Genomic DNA, 10,616 nt, shown 5'->3' with positions numbered 1-10,616 from the left:
AATGGTAACGTTCGTGAATCCGGCATTTCGAAAAGTGCCGCAGAACACGCAACACGGATTACAGTTCGGTCCTGATTTCCTCCCGAAGGGCTGAATTATATTTTCGATCACGATTTCGCAAGTGTACAGTTCGTGTTTAAGTAGTTTTCGCGTATTATATCGTATTTACACGTTTCCAATTACCTTCTGTTTCTGTTAGTCGCGCGATTCGATTAGTTACGCGGTTAAAGGGTCAGTGAGTGAAACGCGTGCTGTATTCTCGACCGTGTGAAAAGTGCGCAAGTAGAAATTGTACCATTTTCTCACGATCAACGGATTACCAAGTAAATGGTGTTTAATACTTCGTGTATTTTAAGCTTATCTTAACTAAATGCATATACTCGTAGTTTTATGCACAGTCCCCTTATAAAGAAGAAAAAAAGTGCAACTAACAGTGTATTGTGGGCTGCAGTAGGGGTAAAAGGAGTGGAAATTGCTGTCAATGCAGAAATGGAGGTACTTAAATATGACGCGAATGGGTTACTGGTGTAGCCAAAAAAAAAATGGCCATTTTCGTTAAAAATAACGGTACAGTTTCATTGTCAGTTGGCCCTCTTAGATTTTTCGCCACGCGAATCTCAGGTTCCGTAAGTGATACGGGAAATTATATTTCCTCATGAATTTGAAATCTTTTTTTTTTCCTCGTTTCGCCGACAACCCACCTCGTTGAAATGTAATTCAAGCGGGCGCGCTGACGCGAACAGTTGCGCCATATAGCCGTCCGTTCCGCCACGAACCTCTAACATACTTTTCGTGTCTGCAATCCAGCGGACTGGCCCGTAATCCGAAAATCGTCCTGAAGGGAAGCTCGTTTGAAAAATTGAAAGAATGTTCCGATGTACTCGAGAGGAAGCTAGATAAATGGCACGGGATAAGGTGAATTTATGGGCGAAGCGGTGGACCGTGCGCGCCTGATATATACCTATATGTATGTTCATCTAGGAAATTTGTTGAATTATCTTTCTTGTAAATATAATACGATACTCGTGTCCGTGGAGGTGTGGTGAGAGCCCACTTATAGCTCGTTAGTAACCTGTACAACGATCTACTTCGGAATAGCAATTAGAATAAAGTCTCGAATTCAAGAACGCTGATCTGCATGGTCCCACTCTCTTGAATATTAATTGAAAAATTACCTCGCGGTCGCATTTTCGACGTCCTCGTCGATTTCAAGGTTGACACTCTTGGCGCACGTTGTCACGGCCAGCGTTAGGAATATAGACGATATAATGGCCGAGCGGTACATGATGATCACACGACGGGGATTCACTCGCGGGTCCTGGCGCGTTTAACTCTCATTCGGTTCGATCGATCGAGGCTCTTATTTTTCGTTCGATCACGAAGTGTACACCACCGTGATCGAGCGACAACTGTACGATATGCCGCTCGACGCATATATTCGACAAAAATTGCATTCATGTTTTGATGTTTTTTCTTGTTGCGAAATCCATAGTGTCAGGGATTGTTCGTGTCGTAATACATGTGTATCACCTTGTCGTGTATATATTTCACGCTATGTGGGACACTGAAAATGAAAACAAATGTCGAATGAGTTCTTGTGCATATCTAATATCTACCATTCGAACTTCATTCCAGCAGAGATAAATGTTCTATGAATTTTAATCGTTATCTATTTCTATTCATTGTTTCTGTATACATTCTATTCATGGACCACGAAATTTATGTTCGGGAGTTCCTGGAAGGGGTTGGTGATCCTGGGAAGGGGTTGAGGCTTGTATTGTCATCGAATTGAAGAGTATCTATGTCTTTTAAGATAGTATTTATTTTACTCAATATTTAAAAAAATACATAAAGTATAAAATTCCATATTATAATTTACATAATGTGTTCGTATAAATTACATTGAATTAGTATAAATTATCCCCGTAACGCGTGGGCGATTCCACCGAATAACATAAAAACTTTCTTCACGTTCATTATCGCGTGATGAAAGGCATTCTGGGTGACAGCGTTTGGTTCAGAATCAACCGAACCCGTTCGATCGGTTGTGTTCGATGTCTCGTTGTTGAACTTCTCGTCTAAATCATCGATCAATCGTTCCACCGACCCGGTCAGATTCTGAGCCTTCTTCAAACCGTCAATCACAACGTTCTGCAACTTTGGTATGCTTCCTTCTATGAACGAGGGCAGATCCTCCTTGCCGGTTTTCCTCAGATTCTTTTTCCCGGTGATATAATTGAACAGACTCCCTGTCTGCGAATATTTCTTGACTGGTTTCTTCTTTGTCATCATCTTCTCCACGTCGTCGATACCGTCGTCGGTTGGGATCCGTGGACTCGAAACATCTTCCTGACGTTGCACCTCTAATTGCTGCATCTAAAAGAAATAGAAGTCAGTAACCGATGCATTAGAACTGATTAATATCTTATTTATTACATATTTGTTAGTTAATATTTCGAATTACCTTCTCGATCCCTTCATTTTCTGCAGTTTTCTCCTGATCCAGCGCCTGTCTGCGGAGTCTGTTGAATTTTCTCGGCCAGGGTAACACCACGAATACCTCGGGCCGCTCGGAATGTAATAACTCTTTCAAATCAACCCTATCCTCGCCACTGTCCCCTACCTCGGCTTCAGTGTTGTAGTATTGCAGCAGGTCGGACGTATTTTCGTCCACGTAATCCGCACGTTCCTCGCTTTTCTCCGACTCTGAGTTATTTTCCACAGAGTCCGATATATCCTGATATTCTCCTGATATATCCTCCTGCGGATATTTCGCGCCAATTATCGGTTCCTCGTCCACTTCTGTCGAATACTCGTCATTCACCGTCGAAGGAACGAGCATTTTCACGCGTTCTGGTGTATCCTTACCCCTTCCAGAATCGTCTCCGTTGTTTCTGCTTCCTTTTATCCGATTCCCCGATGACTTATGTTGCGCCTCTTTAACTTTTTCATTTCCCTTCACGAGATCGCTCGTATCTCTTCGATTTCGAATATTCACTGCCTTTGTCGCGTCCAAATTATTAACCTGAGAATTGTTCTCCCCGATGTTTGCTTCCTTCTCCACAGAAGAATCTTCATAATTTCCATTCTGCACGTCAAACGACTCCGAGGATTGTCCTTCCTCCAAGCTTTCCTCGCTCTGCTGGATCTGTTTAACCTCGCCCCCCTCGATTTCGATCGGTGGCGGTTTCATAATCGAACGCATGGAATTTCGTTTCTCATCGGTAATCCCGTTCTCCTTGGATAAAATCCTGAAAAGTTCGCTGGCAGACGACGAGTCCAGGGCGTTTATCAAAACCTTCAACAGTTCGCCAGCGCTTCCGCTACTCGTGTAAATTTCTCGAGGGTTTAAGCCTGCAGCCTTGTTCTCGCGTTTCTGATGCTCCGTTTGACGAGCACGGTGAAGTTTGTACAGAATCGGCTGCCACGACACTTCGTACATGTTGTTCGAATTTATTCCTCTTGGCCTGTACGGTATCAGGTCTGGCTCCCCTCCTCTGTACTTGGAAGGGTCGATTACGTATACTTCTTCATATCCTGGTAGCTCCTCCGAATCATCGTACGAATCTTCCCCAATCTGGTTGAGATCGTCCGCGATTTCTAGTTTTCCGTGGTAAGCCATGTCTTCGGGTAGATCCTCGATACTGTCGAAGTCCGAGGATCCTGATAGTATCTGTAAACATTGAAGGAACAAAGGTTAGTAGAACTTTTATAATTATCAGTAATATAAATTAAAAAAGCTATCGATTACCTGCACGTTGCTCTTTTCCTCGTGTTGTAACGGTTGTTCTCGGTGGTGGAATATTCGTGGGTTCTCCAAACTTTCCACCAAGGCATAGTAAGACCTATCATCTCCGTCTCCATCACTGCTAAATATTGCCCTCCTCGCAGCCTGGTCCTCGATCAGATTTTTTATCTGTATAACCCTATTCCTCAGTTTTTTTGGATTCGAGTGCTCTAGAATACCCGAATCGCAGTAGCTCCGTCGATTCGGGGGATAAAAAATCTTCTCGCGAACATTACGTGGTCTGATTATCTCGGTGATGGGAACAATTTTTGCCTCGTCCGTCGACTGGTCGTTCGATTTCACTACGTAAGTGTCTTTGATCGCCTCCCAAGCCTCCCGTCTTTTCAGTTTCCTATTTTCGTCGTCTTCGTCCACATCATCGACGATTCTCTTTCTGTTCTGTTGCAATGCTTTCGCCCGTCTGTCTCTCAATCGGTCCCTCAGTTTCTCCGTCTGATCCGATCGATTGCTCTGGTGTTCACGAAGTTTACTCGTCGATCCGACTTTGGGGGCGAATTTCATCGTCCTCAGTCCTTTATTCTCGTTGATCATCTTCCGTAAAGACAACAGTGCCTTCGTTCGGTCCATCAGCCGCGTCTCCCACGGCGACGCCTTCACCGACACGCTTTTCCTCTTCGACGAATAGTTGATTCGCTTTTTCGGTTTAACTAGCTTCCGTAAGCCAACTACAGGACTTTCACGATCCTTTTCGGTGTTCTCAGGTATTTCGGAAAACGTTTCGGTATCCGTTTGCCTTTTGGAACCTCCTCTGGTAATATTATCATTATCGTAATCGTTTTCGGGTCTTTCCTCGATTGCATCTTCCGCTGATAAAGTGGCTGGATCGAGTGTCGGGCCAGAAGTTTCGGTTCTCGATACCTCGATTTTCTTCCTCTGGACGTTCTCCACGGCCTCTTCATCGATCGCGGGTGTAGAATCCTCGAAGCGACTCTGAGTATACCCCGTAATAGCCTGGAGATTATCAATCGTCGGCTCCTCTTCTTTGGTCTGTCTACGAAAAAATGTATTGTCTTCGCGTCTAACGGAAGTTTTTGACGAAGATTCGAAACTATCCTCGTTAGAGATCGGTATCGACGGAGGATCCGTAGACACCACGTAAGATTCGATGATTTCTGGATGAAGAGGCGCTACTTGAAGAATTTCCGGTTCACTCGCAATCACCTGTAGATTCGAGTTCGATTCACTTTCCACCGGCAGCGTTGGTTCGCGTTCGATCATCCAGTTGGTTGAATCAGGCTGTAATTCCAGCACCTCTATAGGCTCACCCACCAAATCCGAAAACACTTCCACATCCGTGGCTTCTTGCGCGTCTGGAACGACATCCTCGACGTTCGAAGATGTTTCTTCTTCAGGAATAGTTTCCATGTCGGTTTTGAATTCTGAAAATTCGGAGGTGTCCCTCTTCTGTCGGCAGCTACACTGATCAGAGTGTCGATTGACACGGCAGTCGCAGTCCTTCGAATTCGCGTCATCTTCGTTGATCATCTCTTGATCAAATATGGCGTATAGGTCCGTTCCTTTTCGTTTGAATCGTCTGTTTTCACTGTCGGCATCGTCGAACGAAATCTTCGGTTTCTGATCGGTTAACGATGCCCTGTCTGTTTTCAAGCTCGAAGCATCCCTCGTGCTCGAAATCGGTTTGTTAACGGTGGGTCGGGCGAGAGATTTGCTGAGTCCAGAATACGGGGAAACATTAGATTCACGGTAGCCAGTTGATCGACTTTGACTGTCTTTGTCTCGTTGAACCTCCCAATTCCCGTGCAGTTCTTCGTTGGATCCATAACTGCTCGGATGATCGTAAGTCTCGGCCTCCCACAGTTCAGAGGAGCCTATACGATCGTTCGCCCTCTGGTTATCGAAGTATCCTTGAGATTCGTAGAAGCCATAATCTCCATCGTCGTTCGTCCAAACATCATCAACGCCACCGTAATCCGCAGTTGGATGCTTCTTCGGATGGTTCATTCCAGTTTCTTGATCGCTGAACCGGGTATTCGGGTAATCGTAGTCGTTATTCGGTGGATAGTCATCGGTGGCGAAGAACATATCGCCCTTTGGGAAACCTTGAATAGGCTCTGTCTTAAAGAACCCGTAGAAAGCGTTCTCCTCGGTGTCGGTGCCTCCCAATCCTGCAACGCTTGGCTGCACCATCGCACTTCTGACGTTCTCTTTCCTATTAATCATTCGATCGTTTGCATGCTGCTCCTTGAAATCCTCGATTCTGAATCGTTTTCGTAGAAAGTTGTCCCCCTTGAGCGAACGTTCTTCGAAGAGATTCCTCTTGGCCCTCTTCGCCCTTTGACCTCCAATCGCTTCGGAATCGTCGGTCGAGTCAAGCAAGGCTGTGCGATTCAAGAGATCGTGGAGGGACTTTAAATAATCCTTCACCGCTGTGGGCGATCTGGTGCTCTGTATTTTCGATATTAAGGACATCGATTCCCCAATCACACCGTCGATCAAGTCTTTAATCGCTGTTCTGGTTTCACCCGATCTGGCTCGGTGCACGATCCGCGAGAAATGATCTTTGAATTCTTGCAATGTGGTCCTCGTGTCGTCTCGAACCTCTGCCCGTTCTCTGGTGTTTTTCACGCGTCTGTTCCTGTTGATTTCTACCGCGGACGAGCCCTCGTCGTCGCGGTCCTCTAGTTTCGTCCTGACGAAGTTCCTCAATCGTTTTAGCTCGTTTCTGGCGTCCAACCTTTTTGACGATCGTGACTCGTTTCTGTCTTTCCTTCTCTCGCTTTGGGAACTCTCGCGATCACGTAGGGATCTTGTAACTTGAATCTTCACGTCTTGGTTGTCGTGAATGTTACCTTGAACCGGGTCGTCTCCCGATGCTTCGTGAGCTTCCATACACGATTTCACCTATAAAACTTGGCTCGTTATCGTGGTTTCGGTAAATAAAGAGTAAGTAATTGAGACTACCTACATTAAGATCGGGAAGAACCCAGAAACCGATGCTACCCGAGGACAAACCGAGCCCCAGTCCCCTTGGATCACTCAAAATCGTTGGTTTTATATCAGGAATCGCGTCGTTAATTAAAGTCAGCGTTTCGTTGTTCAATAGGACACTCCTGCGACAACGAATGCAATTAAATCGTAGAAAAGATCATTTTATTCTCGTGAAATTCAAGGACTTACTCGGAAAACATTCTGTTCGGCGCATCGAAACCAGGCGAAAGAACATATTCGTGCAGTGTTGTGATGTTTTTACCGTTCAGATTGATCTCGATGTCCTCGGGGCTTAGATTCACCCCAAAAACCGTGATTGAACCTTTTTCAGATCTGTCAGAGGGTTTTGTGCATTGACAATAGAAGTGTACGTCATTCTTGTCGTTGGTTTGGATGATTGCGTCAAATACCTTACGGCCGACGAGAGTTTTGTGGAGCAAGGACACCCAGTAGTCCTGCAATCAATACGTGTATGACTGAGATCGATTATTATCGTTCCGTGAATTTGTTTCACAATTAAGTCGAACTTACCGGACTCGGCTGAGTCAGATCCACCGGTTGCCTCATTACAACGTCCACCTTCGATTTAGCCGCGTTTCCTAATCGTCTTGCCAACACGAGAGCACCGAAGTACAGGCTTTTGCATTCTTCTGGTTCCGATTCGGCTGACGAGCGATTGAAAAAATATTATACACGCGATAAACAACGCGTATGACGGTGGTGTCGGTTCGATCGGTAATTATTATAAGAAAATATGAAAGGACGTGGGTGTTTAACTCTCTTAGTTAGGGAATTTCTTACCGATCCACAGCGGTCGATTTTCCACGAAACGACCAATAATTTTGTACAGATCCTTTTTATCTTTGTCTAAATTTTCCGGGTGTATGAGAACTCCTTTGTCGTCCAATGTAATGGTGTCGAGATTGCTGAAACGAGTTTAAACAAAGTTCCGCGTATAATCGATAGAACAGCGTCTATTCGTGGATTTTATTGATAGAATTGAAAGAATATTACGGGTGCCACGTGATCGCTGAGAGCGCAGGAGCAGCGACGTTGAAATAGTCTTGAAGGTATTGTCTCTGCTTTTTGGTTCGGTAAGCGACGATATCGGGGCCGACGATGATACTGTTCGAGTATCTCGGAAATCCGTTCAATATTTGCCGGAGATTCACCAGGCGATTCGCGAGATCACTGGCTGACCCGTTGCACCTGGTTTGACACTCTGGAACATCAAATTACGAAGGTGGATTCATTCGATCGAACGCTTCTAGCAGCGTATCTATTCCAAAAATTTGCAATTGTTTACCGTATCCTAATTGCCAGCTGTCGTTGAAACCCATTTTATCGCTGAAAGAAACAATCTGCACCGCATTTTCGGAGTTTCCATCGCGTACCTCCGCGACGCTTTCAGGTGAGATAGAAGCGATCACATCCAGGCCCGTTTTTTCCGCCCAATGATGTACGAGGACCCAATCAGACTCTACGGTAGATGAATGGCATTTTATTTAGATTTTAATGAAACATTGAATTTCGATGGATATCGCTGGAATAGAGTATCAAACCGAAAGATTCAAGTAACGGATTACTTTGGGGAGAAAACGACGGACGGAACGGTGGATTACTAAGCTCGTCGGACGGTGTTTGCGCCTCTTCGGAACGAAGATTGTTGGGTTTGAACGTAATTAGCACGAGTGGCTGAAGTAACGCAGAGGTAAATTCAGCCCTGGCTGTATCCCGAGATAGGTGGTCGATGGGCCACGAAACGAGCAGATCCCGTATACATAAACCTTGCTCACCAGCCTTCTCTCTCTCTCTCTCTCTCTCTCTCTCTCTCTCTCTCTCTCTTTCTCTCGAAACACGATGCACACACAGGTCCGAAATCTGCACCAGGCTCGCGCAACCGTGCACGAACTATTGTGAAGGGTTTAATTGTGGCAGTTTCTGCAACTGGCCGAGATGATGCTACATCGGCCGCGCGAAATTGGCCGATGACGAAGCCTGGATGATGCGTAATGCGTTTCCGCGTTAACGCAACTTTGCCTCCAAACGGACGTGTGCGGCCCCTTTGTGCAAGACCCGCGTTTGTTACATCGACGATGAAATTCACCCGCGATAATGACCAGGTCCGATACAGAGTGTTTCGAATGAGATAGAGAGATAGTAGACTTCGAGGAATTAGAGGGATTATAAAAACGAATCACGTATGCCATGTTTGAAATTGTGTTGAAAAATAATATTTCTTCAGGTGAGGATAGATTGTATTCCCTAGTGGAAATAGTGGTTCGTTTTTATTTTAACCAGGATACATACGGATTGAAACATTTCAGGGTGGTTTTATAGTTATGTCAGTAGTGAGTAGAGGAACTTAAATTTATCCGTTGTTTCGTTAGGAAAAAACAATCGAAGGATTGATAAGCTTACCGGAGAACAGAACGTTCGAATTTCTCTCGTCGTTCGGTGAACTTTGACCATCGGTTTGGTAAAACGTACCTCGTGGCCCCGCCAGCCGAATATACGCTGGGCTCAAAGCGTTTGCCAAGCGTACGCTTCTCTCGAAATCCGTGCTGAAATAGTAGAAACCAAAATATCATCCCCCCCGCCTCTCGACTGTGGAAAAAGGTTCGACGGGAAAGGCGTTCGACGGTTGAAATTTAAATTAAAACCATGCGCACGTTTCATTTCGCCCGGGCGAGATTGGATCGCGTGTCCCGTTCAAAGGTTGCGCGCTAGAATTTCGTGTGTGTGTCTGTTGCTGTTTGGGGACTCTCTCTCTGTTTTATTGATTGCTTTTAAATCGATCTCTCGAATCCGTTTCATCGGTCACTGGCGTGCAACACTGGGAAAAAAATGTTCCTGCTTTTCTTTCTACCCGGTCATTAAAAAAGAATCCCCGCTGTAAAAGTGGAGAAATAAAAACAGTACAATAAATCCTCGACGAGTGTTCGAAGACTCCTCGGCATTGAACAGTAAATATCTATTTCATAAACTAATGGCCATATGTGGCTGAAACAAATATCATTGGCTTCTGTATTCCAAGCTCCATCACTGTGTTAAACATCATAAAAACCTCTGCTTGTCAGTGCCGAGGAGCCTTCGAACACTCATCGCGGATTTACTGTAAGTATATTCTTTATGTCGGACCACCGTGTGGTCTACGTTTTATCACCATCTCAGGCGTGTTTCCCTCGAGGTGAATCATCGCGTAATGGCGTGTCACAAGCGCATCGTATAAAATATTGAATTCAGCCCGTTTCCACGAGGCCTCTGCGAAAGCCGAGCTCTGAGTGACGCGTAGAGGCAATATGAGAACCTTGCCGTTATAAATTCAATATTACGTGTTACGTACGTACGTACCTTAGCACAGTTCCATGCAACAGGGCCGCAGGGTCGACCGTCAGACTGAGAAACTTCTCGTCGGTCACCGTGACCGGCTTCTCGAAGTCGATGGTTAACGTCAACTCGTTTGCGAACGAACGACTCGCGTGGAGAACGTGCAGGAAAAATAAAACAGGCAGAACGTGCAGGTAACGCTTCATTTTCGATCGTCGGTTCGTTTCCTTTTAGATCTCAGACTTTGGAAATTCTCCCATGTCACGGATAAAGGGATCGAAGAAGTGCTCGTGGATCCGTGGAACGTCTCGCGCGAAGGTTTTCCACGTTACTGTGGGACGATTACGGGGAAAATATACGCGCGACACTCGGCGGGAGGGCGATTCGATTACCGGTTTCGAAATCGGTGATTGAGTAAAAAAAATTGACTGGTCGCACGAGCGCTATTTGCACGCACAGCAAAATTCATCGTTTGAATCGCTGGGATTCCACTGTGATTATTCCATGTCAACTCGTGAAATCGTTCCAA

General features: G+C 45.4%; 1 protein-coding gene across 1 annotated transcript; it reads right to left on the bottom strand.

Moving 5' to 3' along the window:
* Positions 1-1,892: 1,892 nt before the first annotated feature.
* LOC107186750 lies at positions 1,893-10,293 on the bottom strand. Its single transcript, XM_015574687.1, has 11 exons — positions 10,112-10,293; positions 9,179-9,321; positions 8,064-8,237; positions 7,772-7,979; positions 7,559-7,683; positions 7,289-7,422; positions 6,947-7,212; positions 6,735-6,879; positions 3,752-6,670; positions 2,465-3,673; positions 1,893-2,376 (listed from the first exon to the last, which is right to left on the bottom strand). Exons 1-11 carry the CDS (start codon positions 10,291-10,293, stop codon positions 1,918-1,920), a joined length of 5,964 nt encoding a protein of 1,987 aa, XP_015430173.1. The 3' UTR covers positions 1,893-1,917.
* Between the last annotated feature and the right edge of the window lie 323 nt (positions 10,294-10,616).

This window comes from Dufourea novaeangliae, unplaced genomic scaffold (genome assembly GCF_001272555.1).
Source record: "Dufourea novaeangliae isolate 0120121106 unplaced genomic scaffold, ASM127255v1 scaffold92, whole genome shotgun sequence".
In the NCBI taxonomy this organism is placed as follows: domain Eukaryota; kingdom Metazoa; phylum Arthropoda; class Insecta; order Hymenoptera; family Halictidae; genus Dufourea; species Dufourea novaeangliae.
The sequence above is the reverse complement of the archived record's forward strand: the minus strand, read 5'-3'. Positions and strand labels throughout refer to the sequence as shown.

Excerpts from the sequence above, each read along its gene's own strand:
- LOC107186750 (XM_015574687.1), bottom strand. The coding sequence starts at position 10,293 with ATGAAGCGTTACCTGCACGTTCTGCCTGTTTTATTTTTCCTGCACGTT. Across the intron at positions 7,213-7,288 it reads ATCTGACTCAGCCGAGTCCG|GACTACTGGGTGTCCTTGCT; the intron begins GTAAGTTCGACT and ends TATTGATTGCAG. Across the intron at positions 3,674-3,751 it reads AGGAAAAGAGCAACGTGCAG|ATACTATCAGGATCCTCGGA; the intron begins GTAATCGATAGC and ends CAATGTTTACAG.